Genomic DNA, 27,652 nt, shown 5'->3' on the forward strand with positions numbered 1-27,652 from the left:
GAAAAGCAGCCGCGGCGGCGGCGGCGGCTGCGGCGCCTACACCGAGCAGCCGATCGCATCACTTACCCCTTACCGTGGAGAGAGGGACCGGACGGGGGAGGCGGGGCGCGTCGCGTCCCGTGAGTCTCTCGCACGCCGTCGTCCCCCCACCTCGTCGTCGTCGTCGTCGCCGCTGTTGTCGTCGCTGCCGCTGCGGTCGAGCTCCGGGGCCCTCAGCTCCGCTGGGCAATAACGTTATTCCACACACGCCCCACACATAGCGGTAACGGCGAAGAGCGACTGCCTAGTGCGCAGGCGCCTCGGGAAAGGGCGAGGAGCCGGACCCTATCCCCTCCTCCTGCCCAGTTCCAACAATCCCTTACTGCGCAGGCGCCAGACACAGACAATGAAAAGGGGTTGTGCGAGGGTCTCACCCACACGCTTTTCCAGCTTGCCCACTGCGCAGGCGTGCCCCGAAAGACCAGCTTGAACAATGAAGAGGACCTCGGCGTTAGGTGGGACCGCAACCAACAAGGACTACAGTTCCCAGCGGGCAGAGCGCCAACTCCAAGTGGAGGTCCGGTTGCTGGGCATGCTAGGAGTTGTAGTGTCGGCCGCCTTTACAGTCTAGGCGTTTGGAAGATTTAGAGCTTCTATTTCTTGAAGATTTATTCGACCGTTTTAAAAAATCTCGCAACTGAAGCAGGGTTGAGAGTTTACTATCTGTGTCCTTGAGTAGCCTAGGGATCAACTGCTGCATATTAGCAAATTTCGAAGTGTCAAGGCCTTCAGTGAGCCCTTTCTGTCATTTGGGTGGTCCAGGCAGCCAAAGAGTGGGATGGAGGCAGGACTAAACCAGGCTGGGCTGGAGGAAAAGGGCGGGGCCTGCAAGCCTGTCTCTTGGCAACAGGCTCTGGCAGCCAAACCGTCCAAGCTAGTGCCTGGGGCGCAGTGGTTTCTGGGAATTGTAGTGTAGCTGGAAGGCTCTCAGGATTGTCGAGCTTGCAGGCTCTGAACGTAAGGACTACAACTCCCGACGTGTAAAGCGAGGGCCAGTGGGTGGGAAGAGCCCCCAAGAGCTCTGTGCGGGATTCTAGGCTCTCCTGTGACAGCCGCGGCAGGAAGCAGGCGGGCGCTCCCCGGCCACAGGCCTGTTGTTCTCGGAAGGGAGAAAGCTGGACATTTCCCCACGTAACTCCCAGCTCTGGGCCTAGAGTGTGTGCATGGCGAAGTCCCCGGAGAACTCTACCCTGGAGGAGATTCTGGGGCAGTATCAACGGAGTCTCCGGGGTGAGTTGCTCCAAACCTCTGTTCCTAGCCCCGAGGTGCCCAGGGCCTAGTGGGCGGGAGCAGACCAGGTGCGTTTCCTAACACCTGGGTTCTGCCCCGTCCAGGCTACAGAGGAGCAAGATGGATGTTGCTGTGGTCTTTTGAGGAGGATGAAATACTTTGATTTAGTTTTTACAGTTAAGCAACCATGTTTCCTCAGATTCCCGTAGTTACCTGAATCAACTCCTTGATCTTAACTTGGCGTCTTTCTCAACCGGCGACAGCAGAAACTCTTGGATAGCTCTATGCCATTTTTGTTCACTTCCCATACGTTGCTATTGAATCCAATAAAAGTCTGATTCACAGTTTTTACACATTTAAATTATGGCACAGTGGATTGAATGTGATTTATGGTATCAGTGGGGGGAAACACTAATAATTATTTTAATCACAGCAGCCCGCATTTAATTGGTCTAGGCTATTTACATACAGTAAGTCATCTGCAGCTTACACCAATCGTATGAATATTTTACACATGGGGAAATCGAAGCTCAGAGAGGTTGAATTACAGGCCAGAGCCCACACAGCTGGTTAGTTGCAGAGCCAGGTATTATCAGGCTTGCCTTCAAAGCCTATGTTTGTATTTACTAATCAAGCCATAATTACTATTATCAAAACCTTATTAATTTAGATTTTCTTACGACATTACCCTATGAGCAAGTATCTGTACAAGTAATGTCTGTATTTATTTTCCTTTAAGCTGTGTTGGACTTAATGTCTGTACTTTTAGATGGCGCTGTCACCTTGGACAGCATATATAACATCTAGAAATTTCGATTCTGTTATAATGGAAGTTATGGAATTGTCCATAGGGTTATTGTGGGGAGCAAATGAAATAATCTCCATAAAGCAGTGATTTTAAGACTTCTTAAAATGTTTACCTATAGTAAGAAATAAATTTTATATGGGACATATGTGTACGTATAAACTATAAGTTTCACTGAAGAATTTTTATTCTACTAAATGTAATAAACTCTGCTTTCTATTCTGTTGCATTTTCATGACCCTCTAGGTCATGACTGTTTACGACATTTAGAATACTAAGTTATGAAGCCTGTGTTGTTCTGCATAATATACCTACTATGTGTCAGTGCCTCCTACTATGTGTTAAGCATACTAGGTGCTAGGCATGCAGTAAGGAACAAGACAAAGTTCATATCCCCATGGAGCTTCTGGATTAGTTGGGGAGAAAGACAACAAAAAAATAATTATAGATTACTATGATAGAAAATAAGGGTAAAGATCAGTGCTTACTAGACAAGCACTCATTAAATGTTAATTGTTATTTATACTTGTTACTTAGAGCAAAGTGAAGGTTTTTCAATATTAGAAAGTTTATCTTCTCATGACTCTTGATTTTATAAAGGTTACTATGTATTATTACATCTGTCAGTTGTGTTACAAACTGTCGACATTCTCAGTATTCAAACTGCAGGAGTAAAAAAATCGGTTTTAATGAACACCTGCTTCAACCTACTGATGTTTCAAGAGCTGTTAGATACAAAATAAGCACTTCTAACTTTTCATTTGGAAGCAAGAAAAGTACGGTGCACGATGATATGAGTAATTTTAATTTTTAAGATTGGCAAAAATTTTTTGTTTTCATTGAAAGTTTTTCCTGATGCTTCTCTTCCTTTGACCTTATTTTAAGTCTTTATATAATTGTTGGAGGCTATTTAACATTAGGCATTTTGACGCAGTAAAGGGGTTCATTTTAAATTAATGTTATAGTAATATGTTTAGTACTAGTGGTACTGGCCGGGCGCGGTGGCTCACGCCTGTAATCCCAGCACTTTGGGAGGCCGAGGCGGGCAGATCACGAGGTCAGGAGGTACAGACCATCCTGGCTAACATGGTGAAACCCCGTCTCTACTAAAAATACAAAAAAAATTTAGCCGGGCGTGGTGGCGGGTGCCTGTGCTCCCAGCTACTCGGGAGGCTGAGGCAGGAGAATGGCGTGACCCTGGGAGGCGGAGCTTGCAGTGAGCCGAGATCGCGCCACTGCACTCCAGCCTGGGTGACAGAGCGAGACTCCATCTCAAAAAAAAAAAAAAAAAAAATACTAGTGGTACTGCTTTCAATAATTACAGAATGAAGAGTTTTCATTCAAGGATAATACATTTTAAAATTAGTTTGAAATAACATTTAAATTTAGTGTGATAACAATGTAAGGAAGTGGAAATATTTCACCAAGAGCAAATACAAGGGATAGAAAAAGTTAAACAACTTAAAAAAAAAATGTAGTCATAATTTTAACAGTGAATCAAGAAATGTAACCTGAAATGTTTATAGGTTTTTCAGGACATATCATTTATTTAGTAGCACTTTTATTTTTGTATGTTAGCTTATATAAGCTTCTGGAAGGAAACAAAACAGAATTAACCCTGAACTTAAGTACAGTCAGAAGTTCTTCACAAATATCAATTGCCATTTTTGAGTAGTATAATTTATTTATTTATTTAGAGATGGAGTCTCACTCTGTCATCCAGGCTGGAGTGCAGTGGTGCCATCTTGGCTCACTGCAACCTCTACCTCCTGGGTTCAAGCAGCTCTCCGGCCTCAGCCTCCTGAGTAGCAGGGATTACTGGCACGCGCCACAATGCCTGGCTAATTTTTGTATTTTTAGTAGAGACTGGGTTTCGCCATGTTGGTCAGGCTGCTCTCGAACTCCTGACCTCAAGTGATGCGCCCACTTCGGCCTTCCAAAGTCTGGGTTTATAGGCGTGAGCCACCGCACCCAGCCAATAATTCCCTTTAAAGTAAAGTATTCTGTTTCTTAATAAACAATGCTGGAGTTACGTGGAAATTCCTTATTTTGAGTGTGCCTAATAGTCTAAGAATTGTATTACTATGTAGTAAGATAAAATGCAGTTTAGAGTTCTATGTCTTGTTTTGTTTTGGTTTTGTTGGTTTGTTTGGTTTTGTCTACCCACCATTACTTCACCAAAATGCCTTGTGTAGTTTATGATTAATGGAAGCCTAATAAACAGTCTTGGTCTTTCCTCACCGGTTATTCCTCTGGCTTGTAAATAACTGCACATGTAGTCACTACTAATGTCCCTTCATTGATATTCATCTAGGAAGTAGCTGCATAAAAATGCAAAATGCTTTTCCTATTTTCCGTGATCGTACTTCCATTTTAAAAAGATCTTTTCCTGATTTCTTTAATATTGGTACTATTATGGCGTATCAAAATTTGAAGTTCTAATGTGAAAACTGAGTCAGCATTTACTTTCTTGTTTTTAAAATGAGGTTGGGCGCTGTGGCTCACGCCTGTAATCCCAGCACTTTGGGAGGCCGAGCTGGGCGGATCACCTGACGTCCGGAGTTCGAGACCAGCCTGAGCAACGTGGAGAAACCCTGTCTCTACTAAAAATACAAAATTAGCTGGGCGTGGTGGCGGGCGCGCGTAATCCCACCTACTCGGGAGGCTGAGGCAGGAGAATTGCTTGAACCTGGCAGGCGCAGGTTGCAGTGGGCGGAGGTCGCGGTGAGCCGAGATCGCACCACTGCACTCCAGCCTGGGCAACAAGAGTGAAACTCTATCTCCAAAAAAAAAATATCTTTTCCTCGTTTCTTTAATTTTGGTACTATTATGGTATATCAAGAATTTGAAGTTCTAATGTGAAAACTGAGTCAGCGTTTACTTTCTTGCTTTTCAAATGAGATCTTTGCCTCATTTTGACCCTGAGGATCTTGCAGCAGCTCCACATTCACCTTTCATCCATTCCCTTACACTTTTCAGTGGATTTGGTGTTTAATTTCTCTAAATATATCTCTTGCTTTGAGTCGCCTATGCCCCTTTACAAGAAATTGGAGACGTTTAATGATTCTTCAACATGGGAGTTCTGGCAGAAAAACCGGAAGGCTTTGTTGCCCCCACAGATCTGTTGTATTATTCCTACATAGCAAATGGTCTGAAAGTTTCCAGTGTGGTTAAAAGTGTATATATATCCTGGGTATCCTGGGAACCATAGAATTTAATCTAGAACTGGAAGTGATTTGGGAGGTCTCTTGGCAGCGTGGTTAGGTGTTCATTTACTCTATCGGCAGTTATAATTCAACACCCACAGAATGGCCGAGAACTACATTTGTAAGTGGGCAAGATAGCACATGCCCCTTCTCTAAATTCACTACATCGTTGTATAAAGCCAAGAGGCATGAAATGAACTATTTCATAGCCAAGAAAGGGTGAAAAAAGCCACAGTCACAGGCAATCCAGGCTCTATTTTAAGTACTGCACACTTGAGTGTAAAGGGATATCAGAAAGGAGAAAAATTGCTAGAAATGCAGTATCTTAGCCTTAATAACAGAATCATGTCTCATGTCTTGCTGCAGCGTTGGGAATAGATAACAATTTTATCAACAACACCTGTATACATGACTCACCTATTCACCTAATTCCTAGCCACCTTTGGTTGGGTGAGTATAAGGGAAAATGAAACAGATTTCTTGAATGACAGGAACTCATAATTTTCTATATACATTTTGCTTTCTGGTTTTACCTTTTTCTTTCAACATTTTGGTGTTTCAGCCTTTAGATGAACTTATGGGAAGAGTGTGGTGGAGTCAGAGGAGAGAATGTGGAACTAGGAGCCAGGTCACTAAACTTACTTTTCTTTGCTGACAACCACCTGTGTAACCTTAGGCAAGTGAAAGCAACTGTTCTTGGATTCCCGTTTCCTCAACTGTAAAACGAAAAGTTTGGACTGGATGTGAGAATTACTGCCTGTAGGTGCCAAGCAAATGATCAAAAGGTATGATGGAGTCAGTGGAAGACATTAGGGAAATGATGAGGCTTCTGGCCAAATTGGGCAGTTTCTGCTTTCTCTAAAACCATTTCAATGTCTTTCTTGCTCCCTCCCTCTTTGCTTCCTTTTTTTCTTCTCTCTTTTTCCCTCTTTTCCTCCCTCTTTTCTTCCAAGAAGGAAGCCAAGCAAAACACACTCAGAGCCTGATTCCCCTTTAGACACCACTCTCTGACCCTTTGATCATTAATGTTCCTTCCGTCAGCACTTGGTTGGACCAGATGAATGATAAGGACTATGTTTTTGTCTTATGGAAATGAGAGTAAGGAGTTGAACCAGGTACACAGAAAGTGAGAGGATGAATATGGGAAGAAAATATATAATCTCAGGAATGGGCCTGGTCTTTATGAATTCATGTAGTTCAAGAAAACCAAAGATAAGGTTGGCTTTCTATGTTTTACTTGTATATGATTAGCACATCTATCCAAATCCTGCGAAGTGGCTCACAGTTGTAGAAGGGCTGTGTTAGTCTTACTAGCCAACAATTTGGTCAGTGTATTAGCCAGCAGTGATATCATCTGGCTGTCTTAACAAAACATGTGTGTAACTCAAATAAGTATTCCTGTTTTCTTATAAAACTTGTATTTCTTTTTTGCTTTTCTCAAATGTTTTCTGGATTTTTAAATATTGTTTGCCATATACACTACCTAGGAATATAGACATATAAACATGAGGGGTTTTTTGCCAATAAAATTCAAATTATATATATTCATTTTTTGTTTTATATATTCATGTGGCTTTTCTTTTCTTTTTTTTTTTTTTTTTAATCTCAGCTCACTGCAACTTCCACCTCCCAGGTTCAAGCGATTCTCCTGCCTCAGCCTCCTGAGTAGCTGGGTTACAGGCACGTGCCAACATGCCCGGCTAATTTTGTATTTTTAGTAGAGATGGGGTTTCTCCATATTGGTCAGGCTGGTCTCGAACTCCCAACCTCAGGTGATCTGCCCACCTTGGCCTCCCAAAGTGCTGGGATTATAGGCATGAGCCACAGCGCCCGGCTTTTTTTTCTTTTGAGACAAGGTCTTACTCTGTTGCCCAGGCTGGAGTACAATGATGCAATCTTGGCTCACTGCCACTTTTGCCTCCTGAGTTCAGGCGATTCTCCTGCCTCAGCCTCCCGAGTAGCTCTGATTACAAGGTGCCACCACCACGCTCGGCTAATTTTTTTATTTTTAGTAGAGACAGGGTTTCACCATGTTGCCCAGGCTGGTCTCGAACTCCTGGCCTCAGTGATCCACCTGCCTTGGCCTGCCAAAGTTCTGGGATTACAGGCGTGAGCCATCGTCCCTGGCCTCATGTGGCTCTTCTCAGTGCCTTTAACTTTTATGATCTTTTATTTTACTAGAACTTAAAAGTACAATCTCATTTTTTCTTTCCTACTACTGATGAGATAAAATCGGCAAAAGACAGGATTTAGCAACCAGAAAAGAAATGAATGTTCTACAAGTAAATAGTCATCCCTGGAATAATCTAATGTTCAGTGTTAGGAGATTGTAAGGGTACTTTTTCATGCTCTTTGTCAGAAATAGGTATAGGGTAAGTTTTTTTCAAACTATTGAGATACTGAGAGTAATAATATTCTCTCTTGGGATGTTTAAAGACTTATGGTCTGATCACATTGCCAGTTTGTGCTAAGGTTTTTTTACTTGATGATAACTCTTCTCAGAGTCCAAAAGTAGACAAGGTAGCTAGAAATGCCGTTGTGCACTGGCTAAAGCAACCCTGATGATGGCAGAACTTCATCAAAGCCTACTGGATAGTTAAAGAGATGGCCTTAGGGAAAATATTGCCTTTAGGCCCTGAAACAAAATGAAGCTAAATATGAATTCTGAGCTCTTGCTTCTGATGGATATAACACCTGTTCCTGACACCTGGATCAGATGTGTCCCATCATGGCACTGTCGGTCTCAGGCTGTGTCCTCCCCACCAGCACTCCTGTGGCAGAATAGCTCACTGTCACGCTCATTTTCCATCAAGAGGCAGCAACACTTACAATGTAGTAATGTGGTCAGTGTGATAGCAAGTCTCCCCTCAACACTGAAAACTCTTGTTTTATTGACTTGAAAACTGTCTTGTTTTATTGATCTCGTTTTATTGTTTGTTTGTTTTTTTGTCACAATTGGGGATGGAGATGAGTGCTGCTGGCCTCTAGTAGGCAGAAGCCAGGGATGCTATTAAACTGGCACAACACAGCCCCTTCCAACAGAGGATTATCAGGTCCAAACTGTCAATAGTGCTGAGGTTGAGAAATCACGATCTAGAAATACAGGCTTTGCTTGTAGCCCTTGCTCTGCAAGAATCCTACTTTACAGTAATTACAAGTAAAGATATATAGATTGTATTTGCTGATGATTTTACCTATGTTCTTTGCCAGCCTGGCTAGGTTTACTTCTTTTATCAGTGGAAAGTGACAGGTGCATCAGTCCCCTCCGTGGGTGCCAGGGAAATACCAGGTGTGTCCCTCAGAATGCATATAGCCAATCTCCTGGGTTTGCCAACAACCACACATCTTTAATGATCTTCCAGACATTGCTTTCTTTTTTTTTTTTTACTTTAAATATACAGAAAAGCTTATAAGCTTTTCCTATTTTTTTTCTTTTTTATTATTATTATACTTTAGGTTTTAGGGTACAGGTGCACAATGTGCAGGTTTGTTACATATGTATCCATGTGCCATGTTGTTTTGCCGCACCCATTAACTCGTCATTTAACATTAGGTATATCTCCTAATGCTGTCCCTCCCCCCTCCCCCCACACCACAACAGTCCCCAGAGCGTGATGTTCCCCTTCCTGTGTCCATGTGTTCTCATTGTTCAATTCCCACCTATGAGTGAGAACATGTGGTGTTTGGTTTTTTGACCTTGCGATAGTTGAATGAGAATGATGATTTCCAGTTTCATCCGTGTCCCTACAAAGGACATGAACTCATCATTTTTTATGGCTGCATAGTATTCCATGGTGTATATGTGCCACATTTTCTTAATCCAGTCTATCGTTGTTGGACATTTGGGTTGGTTCCAACTCTTTGCTATTGTGAATAGTGCCCCAATAAACATACGTGTGCATGTGTCTTTATAGCAGCATGATTTATAGTCCTTTGGGTATATACCCAGTAATGGGATGGCTGGGTCAAATGGTATTTCTAGTTCTAGATCTCTGAGGAATCGCCACACTGACTTCCACAATGGTTGAACTAGTTTACAGTCCCACCAACAGTGTAAAAGTGTTCCTATTTCTCCACATCCTCTCCAGCACCTGTTGTTTCCTGACTTTTTAATGATGGCCATTCTAACTGGTGTGAGATGGTATCTCACTGTGGTTTTGATTTGCATTTCTCTGATGGCCAGTGATGATGAGCATTTTTTCATGTGTTTTTTGGCTGCATAAATGTCTTCTTTTGAGAAGTGTCTGTTCATGTCCTTCACCAACTTGTTGATGGGGTTGTTTGTTTTTTTCTTGTAAATTTGTTTGAGTTCATTGTAGATTCTGGATATTAGCCCTTTGTCAGATGAGTAGGTTGCAAAAATTTTCTCCCATTCTGTAGGTTGCCTGTTCACTCTGATGGTAATTTCTTCTGCTGTGCACAAGCTCTTTAGTTTAATTAGATCCCATTTGTCAATTTTGGCTTTGTTGCCATTGCTTTTGGTGTTTTAGACATGAAGTCCTTGCCCATGCCTATGTCCTGAATGGTATTGCCTAGGTTTTCTTGTAGGATTTTAATGGTTTTAGGTCTAACATGTAAGTCTTTAATCCATCTTGAATTAATTTTTGTATAAGGTGTAAGGAAGGGATCCAGTTTCAGCTTTCTACATATGGCTAGCCAGTTTTCCCAGCACCATTTATTAAATAGGGAATCCTTTCCCAATTGCTTGTTTTTGTCAGGTTTGTCAAAGATCAGATAGTTGTAGATTTGCGGCATCATTTCTGAGGGCTCTGTTCTGTTCCCTTGATCTATGTCTCTGTTGTGGTACCAGTACCATGCTGTTTTGGTTACTGTAGCCTTGTAGTATAGTTTGAAGTCAGGTAGTGTGATGCCTCCAGCTTTGTTCTTTTGGATTAGGAATGACTTGGCGATGCGGGCTCTTTTTTGGTTCCATATGAACTTTGAAGTAGTTTTTTCCAATTCTGTGAAGAAAGTCATTGGTAGCTTGATGGGGATGGCATTGAATCTATAAATTACCTTGAGCAGTATGGCCATTTTCACGATATTGATTCTTCCAACCCATGAGCATGGAATGTTCTTCCATTTGTTTGTATCCTCTTTTATTTCATTGAGCAGTGGTTTGTAGTTCTCCTTGAAGAGGTCCTTCACATCCCTTGTAAGTTGGATTCCTAGGTATTTTATTCTCTTTGAAGCAATTGTGAATGGGAGTTCACTCATGATTTGGCTCTCTGTTTGTTTGTGATTGGTGTAAAAGAATGCTTGTGATTTTTGTACATTGATTTTGTATCCTGAGACTTTGCTGAAGTTGCTAATCAGCTTAAGGAGATTTTGGGCTGAGACGATGGGGTTTTCTAGATATACAATCATGTCATCTGCAAACAGGGACAATTTGACTTCCTCTTTTCCTGATTGAATACCCTTTATTTCCTTCTCTTGCCTGATTGCCCTGGCCAGAACTTCCAGCACTATGCTGAATAGGAGTGGTGAGAGAGGGCATCCCTGTCTTGTGCCAGTTTTCAAAGAGAATGCTTCCAGTTTTTGCCCATTCAGTATGATATTGGCTGTGGGTTTGTCATAGATAGCTCTTATTATTTTGAGATACGTCCCATCAATACCTAATTTATTGAGAGTTTTTAGCATGAAGGGTTGTTGAATTTTGTCAAAGGCCTTTTCTGTATCTATTGAGATAATCGTGGTTTTTGTCTTTGGTTCTGTTTATATGCTGGATTACATTTATTGATTTGCGTATGTTGAACCAGCCTTGCATCCCAGGGATGAAGCCCACTTGATCATGGTGTATAAGCTTTTTGATGTGCTGCTGGATTCGGTTTGCCAGTATTTTATTGAGGATTTTTGCATCAATGTTCATCAAGGATATTGGTCTGAAATTCTCTTTTTTGGTTATGTCTCTGCCAGGCTTTGGTATCAGGACGATGCTGGCCTCATAAAATGTGTTAGGGAGGATTCCCTCTTTTTCTGTCTGGAATAGTTTCAGAAGGAATGGTACCAGTTCCTCCTTGTACCTCTGGTAGAATTCGTCTGTGAATCCATCAGGTCTTGGACTCTTTTTGGTTGGTAAGCTATTGATTATTGCCACAATTTCAGAGCCTGTTATTGGTCTATTCAGAGATTCAACTTCTTCCTGGTTTAGTCTTGGGAGGGTGTATGTGTCGAGGAATTTATCCATTTCTTCTAGATTTTCTAGTTTATTTGCATAGAGGTGTTTGTAATATTCTCTGATGGTAGATTGTATTTCTGTGGGATCGGTGGTGATATCCCCTTTTTCATTTTTTCTTGCATCTATTTGATTCTTCTCTCTTTTCTTCTTTATTAGTCTTGCTAGCAGTCTATCAATTTTGTTGATCTTTTCAAAAAACCAGCTCCTGGATTCATTAATTTTTTGAAGGGTTTTTTGTGTCTCTATTTCCTTCAGTTCTGCTCCGATTTTAGTTATTTCTAGCCTTCTGCTAGCTTTTGAATGTGTTTGCTCTTGCTTTTCTAGTTCTTTTAATTGTGATGTTAGGGTGTCAATTTTGGATCTTTCCTGCTTTCTCTTGTGGGCATTTAGTGCTATAAATTTCCCTCTCCACACTGCTTTGAATGTGTCCCAGAGATTCTGGTATGTTGTGTCTTTGTTCTCATTGGTTTCAAAGAACATCTTTATTTCTGCCTTCATTTCAATATGTACCCAATGGTCATTCAGGAGCAGGTTGTTCAGTTTCCATGTAGTAGAGCGGTTTTGAGTGAATTTCTTAATCCTGAATTCTAGTTTGATTGCACTGTGGTCTGAGAGACAGTTTGTTATAATTTCTGTTCTTTTACATTTGCTGAGGAGAGCTTTACTTCCAACTATGTGGTCAATTTTGGAATAGGTGTGGTGTGGTGCTGAAAAAAATGTATATTCTGTTGATTTGGGATGGAGAGTTCTGTAGATGTCTATTAGGTCCACTTGGTGCAGAGCTGAGTTCAATTCCTGGATATCCTTGTTAACTTTCTGTCTTGTTGATCTGTCTAATGTTGACAGTGGGGTGTTAAAGTCTCCCATTATTATTGTGTGGGAGTTTAAGTCCCTTTGTAGGTCACTCAGGACTTGCTCTATGAATCTGGGTGCTCCTGTGTTGGGTGCATATATATTTAGGATAGTTAGCTCTTCTTGTTGAATTGATCCCTTTACCAATGGTAATGGCATAATATGTAATGGCCTTCTTTGTCTCTTTTGATCTTTGTTGGTTTAAAGTCTATTTTATCAGAGACTAGGATTGCAACCCCTGCCTTTTTTTGTTTTTCATTTGCTTGATAGATCTTCCTCTATCCCTTTAGTTTGAGTCTATGTTTGCTTTCTTAAGATGTTTACATTCTTTATCAGATTATCTTTTACTCCTGGCGCCAACCACTTTAGCATGTTTTCAGTTATTAGAGTCTTAGGATAGTATTTTCTTTGAGATTTAAACAAAAAAGTATTCTACATAGTACTTGTAGTCTCTTTCACAATTGTAATTGCCTTTCACAAAGCTGGCTTTGTCTGATTTTTCGATTCTGCTGTTTATATCTTTGTAGTGCTACCTGCTGGTCGCCTAGTAAACAGTGACAGCAATCTTCTGAACTAGGCTGAGGCCCAGTCAAGTGTGGACAGACCTATGTATTTCTTATCTCACTGTGGTTTCATTTTTCTGCGTGTCTGCCCTAATCGAAGCTTGTGCTGGAAGCTGCAGTGCATCTCGTGTCTTGGCCTAGGGGGGAATGGTTCATTGCATATTTTCTCTGAGACAGCTGGGCGCTTTGCAGGGAGTGGTCCCCACCTCCCTGTCACCAGGGCAATTCTCTTTCACATCTCCCAGGACAGATGGAGAATGAAGAAATTAATAATTCACAGTGTGTATATAAGTGGTGATTCTTCCTAGACTGAGACGTACTTGCATTTTGTTCAAAAACATCTTGATGAAGAGAGACCCAATGGTGAACTAAGAGTTAGAACATAGGAAGTAGGGAAACTCTACTAAGAAAATGGACAGACAGGCCAGGCAGTGTGGCTCACGCCTGTCATCCCAGCACTTTGGGAGGCTGAGGCAGATGGATCACCTGAGGTTGGGGGTTTGAGACCAGCCTGACCAACACGGAGAAACCCTGTCTCTACCAAAAATACAAAATTACCCGGGTGTGATGGTGCATGCCTGTAATCCCAGCTACTTAGGAGGCTGAGGCAGGAGAATCGCTTGAACCTGGGAGGCGGAGGTTGCAGTGAGCCGAGATTGCGCCATTGCACTCCAGCCTGGGCAACAAGAGCGAAAACTCCATCTCAAAAAAAAAAAAAAAAAAAACAAAGAAAATGGACAAGACAGACTGAAATTAGCCAGCAGCCATTAGCTCAGTTACCTTCTAAGTGCTCGTTGTACTGATTGATGTTTGGATAGTGCATTAGCAGAAATATTATTTACTTGCACTTATGTTCATGTGATCTGTAGGACTCAGGGGTCCTGTTTGTGTGTGTAGTCATAGTTAAGTTTATAGTCACTTCCTGCTTGGTGCTGGGGAAATCAGGATGCATTCATTGTGAAATACCCTTACTGTCCTCTCAGGAGAGAAGAGGAAATGAGTGTGTTCTCTCTCTTGGTTAGAAACAGATAAAGCTGTGTCCCATTAGCAGCTGGATAGGAAATGATAACTGGAACCCTCTGTCAAATCTGGTTTCCTTAAATGTAAGGAGCAGATAACTGCATCTGGGGAGTAGTGCTCTTAATGCGGATGATGGGGGCTTCAGCTGCAATGGCTCCAGTTGAAGAGCCATGGGATTTCATCTGTCCTGAATCATCTGAGTGTTGTTCTTCTTCACATTAACTGTGTTTATCTGTTACAGTATATAATTATGCTGCTTTGTTATGTATTTGAAAAGCACTTAGCATGTTTTGAAATGTAGCGTTAAAATGACTTTAAAATGTCAACTCTGTAGTTTTAGTTTTAGGGCACAGTTGTTGCAAATTCCTGCTTTTCCTCTCTGACCCTAGTAACTCTGAAGTCAGTAGTTGCAAACAAACAAACCCTAAAGCCTTGTGTATCACTTTTCTTTGGGATAGTTGTTGAATTCAATAGCTCATTATTTCACATAGTATTATGTTCATAGTGCAGTTTAACATGTAGTCTTTGAATGTTATAAATCCTAAAAGATTAAACAGGAACATTAGAAAAGAAATGAAAAGTGCTCTTAAAATCCTGCCCTAGGCCGGGCATGGTGGCTCACTCCTATAATCCCAGCACTTTGGGAGGCCAAGGTGGGTGGATCACCTGAGGTCAGGAGTTCGAGACCAGCCTGGCCAACACGGTGAAACCCCGTCTCTACTAAAAATACAAAAGTTAGCTGGGTGTGGTGGCACGTGCCTGTAATCCCAGCTACTCGGGAGGCTGAGGCAGGAAAAACGCTTGAACCTGGGAGGCGGAGGTTACAGTGAGCCGAGATCACGCCATTGCACTCCAGTCTGGGGACAACAGGGAGACTTCGTCTCAAAAAAAAAAAAAAAAAAAAAAATCCTGCCCTTCTTGTAATCTGCTGAAAGAACTCTGCCTACAGAGGCTTTTCACTATGCAAATTCTTTCCATATTTTTTTTCCTAATATAGTTTATTATCTTTTACTCAGACTAGGTATAAATAAATAATTATCCCATGCCTTAGAGGTGAAGTCATTGAAAGCTCCATGTAATACATTTCTTTTTTAAAAACGCAACAAAAATTTTTTATTGTAAATTGACAATTTATAATTGTATACACTTATGGGTTACGAAGTGATGTCATAAATTGTGGATACGACGTGGAATAATTAAATGAAGCTAGTTAACATATCCAATACTTCCAATACATTTCTGTGATGAGAACATCAATTTTGAAATGTATAATACTCCATTATTAAGTATATGCACCACACTGTATAATAGAACTCAAAAAAGGTATAAAACATATTCTTCCTGTCTGAGATTTTGTACCCTTTGACCATTACTGAATTTTTTTTTTTTCTTTTTCTTTCTTTTTTATGAGACAGTCTCACTCTGTCACCCAGCCTGGAATGCAGTGGTATAATCTCGGCTCACTGCAACCTCCGCCCGCTGGCTTCAAGCAACTCTGTTGCCTCAGCCTCCCCAGCAGCCAGGACCACAGGCACACAACACCATACCCGGCCAACGTTTTTTGTATTTTTAGTACAGTTGGGGTTTTGTCATGTTGTCCGGGCTGGTCTTGAACTCTTGACCCCAGGTGATCTGCCCACCTTAGCCTCCCAAAGTCCCGGGACCACAGACGTGAGCCACTGTGCCTGGACTAAAATTTTTATGAGACAAAATATCAATTTCAAAACAGCATCAAAAAGTGAGTAGGCCAGGCACGGTGGCTTATGCCTGCAATCCCAGCACTTTGGGAGGCCAAGGTGTATTTTTCTGTACTAAAAATACAAAAGTATTTGTCTCTACTATAAATACAAAAAAAAAAAAATTAGCTGGGCACTGTGGCATATGCCTGGAATCCCAGCCACTCAGGAGGCTGAGGAAGGAGAACCATCTGAACCCTGGAGGCAGAGGCCACAGTGAGCTGAGACTGCACTACTTGCACTCCAGCCTGGGCAACAAGAGTGCAACTTCGTCTCAAAAAAAAAAAAAAAAAAAAAGGCTGGACGCAGTGGCTCACGCCTGTAACCCCAGCACTTTGGGAAGCCGAGGCAGGCGGATCACAAGGTCAGGAGATTGAGACCATCCTTGCTAACACGGTGAAACCCTGTCTCTACTAAAAGTACAAAAATTAGCTGGGCATGGTGGCGTGTAACTGTAGGCCCAGTTTCTCGGGAGGCTGAGGCAGGAGAATGGCGTGAACCTGGAATGCGGAGGTTGTAGTGAGTGGAGATCGTGCCACTGCACTCCAGCCTGGGCGACAGAGCGAGACTCCGTCTTACAAAAATAAAAAAAAAAAAAGAAAGAAAAGAAAAGAAATATACATGATAGGAATTCCAGGAATCTTATGGATTCTTGTTTTAAGGTCCCGGTCACCGGGTGTGGTGGCTTACGCCTGTAATCCCAACACTTTTGGAGGCTGAGACGGGCGGATTTCACCTGAGGTCGGGAGTTTGAGACCAGCCTGACCAACATGGAGAAACCCCATCTCTACTAAAAAAATACAAAATTAGCCGGGCGTGGTGACAGGTGCCTGTAATCCCAGTTACTCGGGAGGCTGAGGCAGGAGAATCGCTTGAACCCGAGAGGCGGAGGTTGCGGTGAGCCGAGACTGCGCCACTGCACTCCAGCCTGGGTGACAGAGCGAGATTCCCTCTCAAGAAAAAAAAAAAAAAAGTCCCGGTCAACTGTGGGCACAGTGTAACACTTATACACACTTAGGCTGAGTTACTCTCTGTACTAAGCAGTCATGTGCATAGGTTGCTGTGTGTGTGCATGGTAATCGTTCAAATCTTGGATCCTTGGCGATCTTTAGAGCCACTGTTATACTTCTGCCCCAGTTTCTCAATTTCAGCCATTACATAATCAGTTATACAAGGGATACACTTGACATACAGACAGTCCATCATTGGCTGCACTAAGTCCAATTTGGCTTTTATGGAAAAGTTGATAAAGTTGGTATCAACGAGGATGTGGTAAGGTGGGCCCAGCTGTGTATTATATTGGCAAAATAAGCAGGAAGGGTGTTGAGGAACTTCTCTTTCCGTTAACGTGCTGGGATCCTTCTTTTCCTTCTCTTTAGGTTTTAATCTATCCTTTTCTTTAAGCCTCTGATCTCTGAGACTAAGGGTTCGCTTCATGGTTGCATAGTTCCTTGTTTTCTTTTGCTTCCTCATGGTCACGCCACACTCCTGTTTCTTCCGTAATCACCAACAGCGCAATACTTTTTACCTGGAATACATTTTTATGTTAGTTAAACTGTCTTGTTCCTTTCTAATAGATTCAATAAAGATAAGTGTTTTATTCGTGGATTTAAGGGTATAAATCTAAAGCTCCATGAACTGAATTGCTTATCATGTAACACTTTGATTTTCCTTTTCCATTACCAAATCTCTTTTCTACTCTATTTTCTAATACTAAGTTATTGTAAAACTATCACAGTTTCATATATTCCCAAAACCAGGAATGCGTCTTATCTGAACTTCCTTAAACTCATGATGAGTCAGAGGAGGCCAGTTTTCATTAGTAATCAGCACCAAATTCATTTCAAAGAAAGATCTGTGTGGACATAGGATTGGTATGGAGAAAAATATGGTGATAAATTAACTGTGTCTCTTGTGTAGTTGAGTAATAGAATTTCATTGTCGAACCCTGACCTGAAATACATGTTTTCTTTTATCAAAGTAGAAAATGAGTTGCTGTAAGAAACTGTGTTAGATATTGTATAACATAGAGATTTTTTTTTTCTATTAAGTACTAACATTGCTTTTGTTTCTGTTCCAAACTTTGAAATCAGTGCACTTGGAGAAAATGGAAACTGTTTTTCAAGGTCCTACAGAATATATGTTTATAAATATATTTTCATACATGATTGGTAGTGAGTCAGGTCTCTTTCATGCCGTTGCAGTTAGAGGGCCTCTGGTGCTGGAGTCCTCTGGAGGACTGGGCTGTCAGAGTGGGGCAGCGGGGTGCAGTGGGGGGAGGGCTTTTCTCTTTCTTCGTGAGGTCTCAGGGCCTCTCTCCTCCTCTCCACGTATGCTCTTCACAGGTCTCTCCAGCAGGGTGGCCAGATATCTTACATAGCAGCTTAGGGCTCCCAAAAGCAAACATTCCAAGAGGAAGCAGAAGCTGCCAGTCCTTTTAAAGATGAGGCTTGGGTCTGACATGGTATAACTTTTATTGCATTCTATTGGTTAATGCAGATTACAGGCCCAGTCAGTTTCAGATTAGAAGAGAACAAGGGAATGAGGCTGGGTTCCTTGGAGGCTTTTTTTTTTTTTTTTTTTTTTTTTGAAACTGTCTCACTCTATTGCCAGGCTGGAGTGCAGTGGTGTCATCTCGGCTCACTGCAACCCCTCGGAAGCTATTTTTAGAGATGAACTATCGCAGTAATATATCTTAAAAATACTTCATTTTAGACAGTTTTTGTGTGTTCTAGGGGTGGTCAGTTGCACTAACCAAGAATCTATGAGGTGTGGTTAGCCAGCAGTATATAAGGAGAGTTGTACTACCGGGGCTGCCACTATAAGCACTTCAGCTATGCAAATTTTGATCAAAACTAGGCCAGACATGCGGATGTCTCTTGGTGGAGGAGGGATTTCCTGTCCCCAGGGACAATGAGGCTTCCCTAGGTTGGAACTGGGTGTCACACAGTCCCTCTTGCTGGCTCTTCCCACCTCCGCACTGCTCCTCTCGTCCCCCTCTGTCTCCAGGTTGGTAAAGGAGTCAGGCATGATGGGAAGGAGAGCACTTCCCTTAGCAAGTTACTGTTTAATGGGAGCTGGTGGGAAGAGTTCTGTCATTTAATCCTCCTTGCTGGTGGTGCTATATGTAGTGAAATCAACTGCTACAGTGGTAGGGACCTTAGAGATCATCAAGTCCTACCTCTAAACCATGAAGTTAATCTTCTCTCACCATCTTTGGCACATCCCTCAGCAAGCTAGAAATAGAACTCTGCGTTTTTTCCATAAAGTACGATAAATAATGATTTCACTTTTAAAAACTGCCTTCTTGAGCAGGTGTCCGTTTGGTCAACCAGATTTCATTGGTCCTAACTTTCATCAGGTTGTTCTTGTAGAACGTGCCGGTAGAAGCATTCACCAACTGAAATGTGCCCTGAAAGAAGGTGATGTCACTATTGGAGAAGATGCACCAAATCTTTCTTTTAGCACCAGTGTGGGAAACGAGGATGCCAGGACAGCCTGGCCCGAATTACAACAGAGCCATGCTGGTGAGTATGAATGTCAGTCCTAGTCTGAATGATGCATAGTGAATTTTTTAAACTCCGTAGAATAATAACTCCATTCATTCTTCATTCTGATGCTATGATGTTATTCCTGAAACACGAATCAGATAATTTAATTCCCTCGCTTAATCTTTTTTTCCTTTGACTTCCCAATGCTTATAGGCTAAAGTCCAAAATTCTTAGTTATAAAATAACAGTGTTTTCCTAAGATAGCTCCAACCTGCCTCTTCAGCTCATCTTTGTATACTTCTCATGCTAATCATCCATCTCACAACTCATATTCTAGTTATGATAACCTCCTCTTGATGCTTTTATGCTTTGACATGTGCAGTGACTTCTAATTGGAATTTTTCTTATCCTTTTCTGCTCGGTGAACTCCTTCCTGTTCATCCTTGCAGTGTTATCTTCTCTGTGAAAACAAGCACAATTAGGTTCTTCCTCTTCTTATAGCACTGTGCATAGCTTTAGGTCTACATACAAACTTATTTTATATCTATTAGTGTCTCTCTCTTCCTTGCTAGATTCTTAGCTCTTAAGGGGTAGAAATTCTTTTTTTTTTTATGTTGGTCTTGTATCCCCAGTTGATAGCAGAATTCTTGATGCATAATATATCAGCAATTTTTATTAGTTGGAAGGATGGATGGGTGGTAAGGAACCATGGATCTCAAATAAGGTTAATAAACCCTCTGCTTTTGCTCTGTAGTTAATCAGCTCAAAGATTTGTTGCGCCAACAAGCAGATAAGGAAAGTGAAGTATCTCCGTCGAGAAGAAGAAAAATGTCCCCGTTGGTAAGTATCAACTTTTCCAAGTTGACAAAGCATTCCTACGTTTTACTGTATTGTGTTATTTTTTTTTTTTTTGAGACGGAGTCTCACTCTGTCGCCCAGGCTGGAGTGCAGTGGCGCGATCTCGGCTCACTGCAAGCTCCGCCTCCTGGGTTCACGCCATTCTCCTGCCTCAGCCTCTCCGAGTAGCTGGGACTACAGGTGCCCGCCACCACTCCCGGCTAATTTTTTGTATTTTTTAGTAGAGACGGGGTTTCACCGTGGTCTCGATCTCCTGACCTCGTGATCCGCCCGCCTCGGCCTCCCAAAGTGCTAGGATTACAAGCGTGAGCCACCGTGACCGGCCTGTGTTATTTTACAGTACATGTTGCAGAAAAAATTTAAGCATGGCATGCTAATAGTGAAAAACATTAAAAGTGATTCTCTTCCCTCTGATGATTTTGGCTGAAAAAATAGATTTCCATGGCAGAGGGAACCTTGATTTTTTAAATTTATTATTCACTTGGAAAATGGGAGCAACAGAATAGTTTGGAGAATTCATTTTTGCAACTGTTAGCAAAATATGTAATATAAATATATAATACATAATAAATTAATATAATTATATAAATCAGGAGAATATATGTAAAAGATAAAGTCATTATTTTAGTAATTCCTTTTTTAGAGGGTTATATCTATTGTTGATCATTTTTAGAAGTTAATTATAATTGTAGCCCTCCTTTGTAATATTTTTTAAATTTTGAGTGTCAAAATAATACATTTTATTTTTAATTAATTTTTTTGAGACAGAGTCTCATTCTGTTGCTCAGGCGGGAGTGCAGTGGCATGATCTCGACTCACTACAACCTCTGCCTCCCTGGTTCAAGCGATTCTCCTGCCTCAGCCTGCCTAGTAGTTGGGATTACAGATGTGCACTACCACACCAGGCTAATTTTTTGTATTTTTAGTAGAGATGGGGTTTCACCATATTGGCTAGGCTGGTCTCGAACTCTGAACCTCAGGAAATACATCAGCCTCGGCCTCCCAAAGCGCCAGGATTATAGGTGTGAACCACAGCGCCCGGCCTCAAAATAATACGTTTTAATATGTAATGTTCTTCTATATGTTAAAATATATGGTTATAAAATAGTATGATATATAAGAAGTGGTGCTGTATTTCTTCTGAAGTTGTTTGTTATTGCTTTGACAGAGTGTATTATTTCTGATTAAAGCATTTTATATGCTAAAGGCTGAGATAGATGTGAGTGAAAGAACTCTGGACCAGATTTAAGTGGACAAAATAATAGTCAAGGGCTTAGTTCTATCTAGGGTCTGTCACATACTCTCTAAGATATTGTGCCTGTCTCACAGAGTTTTTGGAATAATGAGATAAGATTACATACTTAAAATTCCTTAGAAACCTATGAAGTGTTACACTAACATAACATGTCATAGCAGCAAGTAACCACCTCACATTTTCAATGTGTTTTATGGTTCAATACAATGCCTATATGCTGAAAAGCATGGAGACATGTCACTTTCTTTTCCTCACCACTGAAATATCAGAATATCACTCCCATACGAACACTTCATTTCAGGCTGATACACACTTTTAAGCTTAATTCCCACTTTAGAGAAATGTACTTCATATGCATATTCTAAATTTATAGATATAGATTTTATAATTTTAGTAAAACATCTCATTATTTAATGAATGTATTACTATTGACATCTGGTTTCTAGCATGCTCTTAAGCACAGGCTGGTGGAATGCTTTTAAGTCTACTAGATGAAGTTGCTTTATCTGTCGAATGCTCAGACATGCTTATTTGCTTTTTAAAGTCTGAGCAGTGATATTATGGAGCTTATTGAATCCAGACAGGCAGGAAGACCTTCACTAAGAGAATCAGTTTAGTACGTACAGAGTGCACTTTAAAATATACAAGTCTATTTATATGGAGCTGTGTAAAAGAATGGAACTTAGACTCTATATGTATACAAGCTACATGTAATAATTATAAACCATAATAGTAATAATTAGCTTTTTAAGATTATACCCTTAGAATGCACTTTCATAGCCAGTATAACATTAGAAATACATGCATATATTGAGAGTAAAACTGAGGCACTGTTGAGATGGAAAAAAAGTTATTACTTACTGTCTTAAAATGTAGATATCCAAACTAAAGCCCTTCAAAATAGACACAAATGATTTCATGTGAACATTTTTCATACAGTATTAGCTGGAGCTTTTTATTTTTCACATTGACTTCCTCCTGTATACTCATAGTAGTAATTTATATTTGCCTACCTTCTGAACCTGTTTCTATTAATGGAGGATGATTATAATTGTTTGATTTCTACTCATGACAGATAATTCATTTAGAGTTACTTTGGTTTTTAAATTTCTTAAATATACCAAAAAGCAAAGCTCTATTTTATTTTATTCTGCCATGATAGCTGGTACTTGATTATCATCTAAAATGTCTGCTGTGCTGAGAAAGAGAATGGCTGAGAAACAGACACTGTGCCTCATTTCAAGCTTTCCTCTGGCTTTGTTTAACTGGTTGACCCTTGTTTTCCCTTTTCCTGATTTCCTCATCCTTTAAAAAAAAAGTCATGTGATGGGTATATGATTTTACAAACTATTTTAAGATAAGGTAAGCTATACATTAACAGTCAGTTCCAGGAATGCTACAGAGCTAAAATAGCATTAGCGTTTTTTTGAAATCTCTTCGTTGGACCCCTCAATGCAGTGTATCTCTACTTTAGGGCTCTACTCTTGGAGGTTCTGTGCTCCAGAACAGCATCCACTTGAATTGCCTTCAATACTAGAGTCAAAAATCAAAAACTACATTTCGCTAATGTATCCTTTTTGAGATGGAATTTTATCGCATTGACACAGGCTTGGCATCAAATGCTTCCTAAAGAATCTCTCCTTCACGGAGCTGCTGCAGTTTTAGCTAGCAAATCCTCTTCCATGGCAGTTTCTTGGAGAGAGTTGTCCCTTGTATCTCAGCATTACTGAATGGAATGTTGTTTTTCCAATTTGTTAAAATAGTTTATTCCAAGCCAGTTACACTACTGCTACCCTAGCATTTTTCCATTCACTATATGTGCTTTTTATAACTACTTTCACCATCCATCTTTAAAAAAAATGATATTCACATCCATGAATCTTGTGTATTTGTGGAATTTATAGGATAGAAGCAAGTATTTGTATTAGTCCATTCTCGTGTTGCTAAAAATAAATACCTGAGGCTGGGTAATTTATTTTAAAAAGAGGTTTAATCAGCTCATGGTTCTGCAGGCTGTATAGGAAGTGTGGTACTGGTGTCTCATTCTGGTGAGGGCCTCAGGAAACTTTCAGTCATGGTGGAAGGTGAAAGGGGAGCAGGCATTTCATGTGGTGAGAGGTGTCACATTCTTTTAAACAACCAGATCTCACCAAAACCCAGAGCAAGAACTCATTATCATGAGGATAGCACCAGGATTCATTCATCATGACCTAAACACCTCCCACCAGGCCCCACCTCCAATGCTGGGGGCTACATTTCAACATGAGGTTTGTGGGGGGACAAGCATCCAAACTATATCAAGACTATAAGCTACATTGTTATCGATTCTATGTTTATATCACATCAGTGCAAAATTGAGTATGGAGAAGGTAACAACTGATTCTTTGCTAAATCCAAACATGCCTAATTTGGCTTTTCAAAATTTATTTATTTATTTATTTATTTTTTGTCATAGAGGTCATTAGAACACGAGGAAACCAATATGCCTACTATGCACGACCTTGTTCCTATTATTAATGACCAGTCTCAATATATTCATCATTTAGAGGCAGAAGTTAAGTTCTGCAAGGTAAGTTTCTCATTAAGAATTTAAAACTAAATAAATTAAAGCTTATATTAACTATACATTGTATTAAAATTTGCTACTATAAATCTTCATGTTTGTAGCAATACATTGACAATTGCTATTCTTACGTGATTGAGAGACTGATGTGTCACAAGAGCTTGTCAGACTTGGGGATGATGCTCTTGACCACACCGTTTCTGATTGCTTGATTTCCCAGTAGTTCATTACTATGTCTAATGATTTCATAATATGCTCTCATATTTCAGAAGTTTTCCTTCTCACCCCACTTGCTGTAGCCCAGCAAATGGCAAATGCTTTGGAATACAAATACCAATCATTCTCCCACACTTGTCAACCTGTTGGAGCAGTGGTACAACAATCAGGGATTCTAAACTGGTAGACAATTCTTCTCCACTGTCAGTATTAAGGCTCTTACTTTGACTTTGAATGAGAATGGTTCATAGGGTACTGACAGTAATGATCAAGAAACCAAACACATCATATATAGCTTGTGATGCTAGAAGGTTATATGCTCAACTGCGTGCAGTTTGCTAATGTCATTAATGCTAATAGAGCCTTTTCATCTTCCCAAAGTATGTCGTGTTTTACTTCTTTTTTTTCTGTTTCTTTCTCTCTTTCTTTCTAGTATCAGTGTATTAGATTGTACGATATTTTTATGGGAATTACTGATATCTCTTGTATCATGTTTTTATATATAGTATATGATATTATGTATTATATTGTTGACATTTTAAGATGCAAGGCCAGTATGTAACTTAAGGAGGCTTTAGATGTTTCACTGTCCTGATTTTACCAGGGAGTTTCTGATCTTAATATGTAATTTCCTGTTTGTTCTTGGAGGACACAGTCATTAATATACAGGTGGTCTTGGATTACCAGTAAAGCTGAAATAATATTCTAGGAACTACTTCATTAACAAGACTCTTAATCCCTAAGATGTTGTGGATAAAACTTGAAAGATATAAAGCAGAATAAATTTACCATCTAGTTGAGAAGACAGAACTATTCCCTATTAATACCATAAGGAGCACATTAGAGAAAATAGTATAGGCCTTTACTTCTTGGTATAAGCTATAATTATAATAAGAGAAGAAGGTTAGGAAAAGCTACTGTCTTTGGGAATGTTTTTATGGGAGAGAGAGATCTTGAACCAATCTTTTTTTTTTTTTTTTTTTTTTTTTTTGATGGAGTCTCGCATTGTTGCCAGGCTAGAGTGCGGTGTCGCAGTCTCAGCTCACTGCAACCTCCAACTCCCTGGTTCAAGCTGTTCTCCTGCCTCAGCCTCCTGAGTAGCTGGGATTACAGGCCTGCGCCACCACGCCCAGCTAATTTTTGTATTTTTTGTAGAGACGGGTTTTCACCATGTTGGCCAGCATGGTCTCGATCTCTTTTTTTTTTTTTTTTAATTTTAATTTTAATTTTAATTTTTTTTTTTGAGAAGGAGTCTCGCTCTTTCACCCAGGCCAGAGTGCAGTGGCACTATCTTGGCTCACTGCAAGCTCCGCCTCCCGGGTTCACGCCATTCTCCTGCCTCAGCCTCCCGAGTAGCTGGGACTACAGGCGCCTGCAACCACGCCCGGCTAATTTTTTGTATTTTTAGTAGAGACGGGGTTTCACTGTGTTAGCCAGGATGGTCTCGATCTCCTGACCTCGTGATCCGCCCGCCTCGGACTCCCAAAGTGTTGGGATTACAGGCGTGAGCCACTGCACCCGGCCTGGTCTCGATCTCTTGACCTCATGATCCGTCCGCCTTGGTCTCCCAAAGTGCTGGGATTATAGGTATGAGCCACGACGCCCGGCCTAAGCCAGTCTTAAAGGAATAGGATCATTTAGATCAGCAGAAGGAAGATGAGTTTCATAAAGAGAATGGCAACAGTGAAACACAGTATTCAGGATGAATATGGTTTGTGGGGGCCATAAGCCATCTACTTTATCTTCCTACAATGGAGAATGTCTCATAGAAATAATGAAAGTAATCCTGAACTGGTAAAATGGAAGATTATGGAAGCCTTGACTATCAGACAGAGTGTAAATTTGATACATTTTAGTAAGAGAAGAATAGAATTAAAATAATGTTTAAGTGGCTTAGAAAGATTTTATTTAGTTAATAGACTTTATTTTTTAGATCAGTTTTAGGTTTATAGAAAGGTTGAATGGCAAACACATAGAGTCCTGTATCCTCCTTTCAGTGACATCCCTCACCTAATAGTTTCCCCTGTTATTAACATCTTGCATCAGTGTGACACATTTGTTACAACTGATGAACCACCATTGTTAAATTATTATTATCTAAATCTACCAGTTTGCATTAGCTTTGTGTTATACATTCTACAAATTTGACAAGTGTATAATGACATATATCCACCATTACAGTATCATATAGAATAGTTTCACTGTCTGAAACATCCCCTTGCGCTTCACCTATTCATCCCTCTTCCCCTCCGCCCCTTCCCTCCCATCCCCTGGCAATCATTGATCTTTTTACTCTCTCCGTAGTTTTGACTCGCAGAATGTCATATACTTGGAATTATTCTGTATGTAGCCTTTTCTGACTGGCCTATTATACTTAGTAATATGAATTCAAGGTCCCTCCTTGTCTTTTCATAACTTGATAGCTCATTTCTTTTTATTATTAAGTAATATTCAATTATATGAATATTCCATAGCTTTTTTATCTGTGCACCTATGGGAGGGCATCTTTGTTGCTTCCAAGTTTTGGCAATAGCGAATAAAGCTACTGTAAGCATTTGTATGTCAGTTTTTGTGTGGACATCCGTTTTTACCTCTTAAAAGTAAATACCAAGAAGCTCAATTTCGGCATCATATGGTAAGACTAATTTTAACTTTGTAAACAATTGCCTAACTTTTCTAAAGTGGTTGTACCGTTATGCATTATGCAGAAAATGAGAGTGCCTAATACTCTATATCCTCATTAGCATTTAGTGTTGTCAGTGTTTTAGATTTTAGCTGTTCTAATAGATGCGTAGTGGAACCTCATTGCTATTTTAATTTCAATTCCCTGATCACAAATGATGCTGAGCATCTTTTCATATGCCTATATTCCACCTATGTAACATCTTTGAGTGAGGTGTCTGTTCAGGTCGTTCACCCATTTTTAAAATCAGGTTATTTGTTTTCTTATTGTTGAGTTTCAACAATTCTTTCTGTATTTTGGATGCCAATCCTTTATCAGATACGTCTTTTTCAAGTATTTTCTCCCAGTCTTTGACTTGGCATTTACTTCTCTTAATAGTATCTTTCAGTGAGCAGAAATTTTTAATTTTAATGAAGTTTAACTTACCAATTTTTTTCTTTCATAGATTGTACTTTTAACTTTGTGTTTAAAAATTTATTACCAAATCCAAGTTCACTGTATTTTCTCCTTTCTTCTTCTAGTATTTTATAATCGTTTATTTTACATTTAAATTATGTTTGAAGGATAGTTGTCCATATTTTTGGGTCTATTTCTGGGCTATCGTGTTCCATTGATTTACTTGTCAATTCTTTGGCCAATATCACTCTATCTTGATTACTGTAGCTTTACATTAAGTCTTGAAGTTGGGTAGTATCAATACTCTAATTTTGTTCTTCTTCAATATTGTGATGAGTATTCTGGGACTTTTGCATCTCTCTGTAAACTTTAGAATCAGTTTGTTGATATCCACAAAATAGGATTTGGATTGGAATTGTGTTGGATCTATTGATCAAGTTGGGAATAACTGGCATTTTGATACTATTGAGTATTCCTATCCATGAACATGGAATATCTCTATTTACTTAGAGCTTCTTTGATTTCTTTAATTAGTGTTATGGTTTTCCTCAAATAGATCTT

General features: G+C 40.3%; 3 protein-coding genes across 36 annotated transcripts in view; 1 reads left to right on the forward strand and 2 right to left on the reverse strand.

Annotated features, from left to right (window-relative positions):
- The window catches only part of CEP170 (centrosomal protein 170), a 130,892-nt gene extending 130,686 nt beyond the window's left edge, over positions 1 to 206 (reverse strand). For 15 of the 16 annotated variants that reach the window (XM_055235055.2, XM_055235054.2, XM_055235053.2 and 12 more), the window contains exon 1: positions 67 to 206. The gene's annotated coding sequence lies outside the window, so the exon portion shown is untranslated. The remainder of the gene's footprint in view (positions 1 to 66) is intronic. The other variant, XM_055235045.2, reaches the window with a different exon arrangement.
- Positions 207 to 437: 231 nt separating this feature from the next.
- SDCCAG8 (SHH signaling and ciliogenesis regulator SDCCAG8) overlaps positions 438 to 27,652 on the forward strand; it is a 257,776-nt gene continuing 230,561 nt past the window's right edge. For 8 of the 19 annotated variants that reach the window (XM_055235059.2, XM_063613489.1, XM_063613496.1 and 5 more), the window contains exons 1-4: positions 438 to 556; positions 18,991 to 19,156; positions 19,875 to 19,960; positions 23,689 to 23,802. In XM_055235059.2, coding sequence (XP_055091034.2) covers positions 473 to 556; positions 18,991 to 19,156; positions 19,875 to 19,960; positions 23,689 to 23,802 — 450 coding nt within the window. In that variant the 5' untranslated portion in view covers positions 438 to 472. Of the gene's footprint in view, positions 557 to 1,038; positions 1,270 to 18,990; positions 19,157 to 19,874; positions 19,961 to 23,688; positions 23,803 to 27,652 lie in introns of those variants that run through there. The other 11 variants (XM_055235058.2, XM_063613487.1, XM_055235061.2 and 8 more) reach the window with 3 other exon arrangements.
- Positions 16,713 to 17,127, reverse strand: LOC129458803 (rRNA-processing protein FCF1 homolog). Its single transcript, XM_063614045.1, has one exon. The coding sequence runs from the start codon at positions 17,100 to 17,102 to the stop codon at positions 16,713 to 16,715; it is 390 nt and encodes a 129-aa protein (XP_063470115.1). The 5' UTR covers positions 17,103 to 17,127.

Source organism: Symphalangus syndactylus, chromosome 19 (genome assembly GCF_028878055.3).
Source record: "Symphalangus syndactylus isolate Jambi chromosome 19, NHGRI_mSymSyn1-v2.1_pri, whole genome shotgun sequence".
Lineage (NCBI taxonomy): Eukaryota > Metazoa > Chordata > Mammalia > Primates > Hylobatidae > Symphalangus > Symphalangus syndactylus.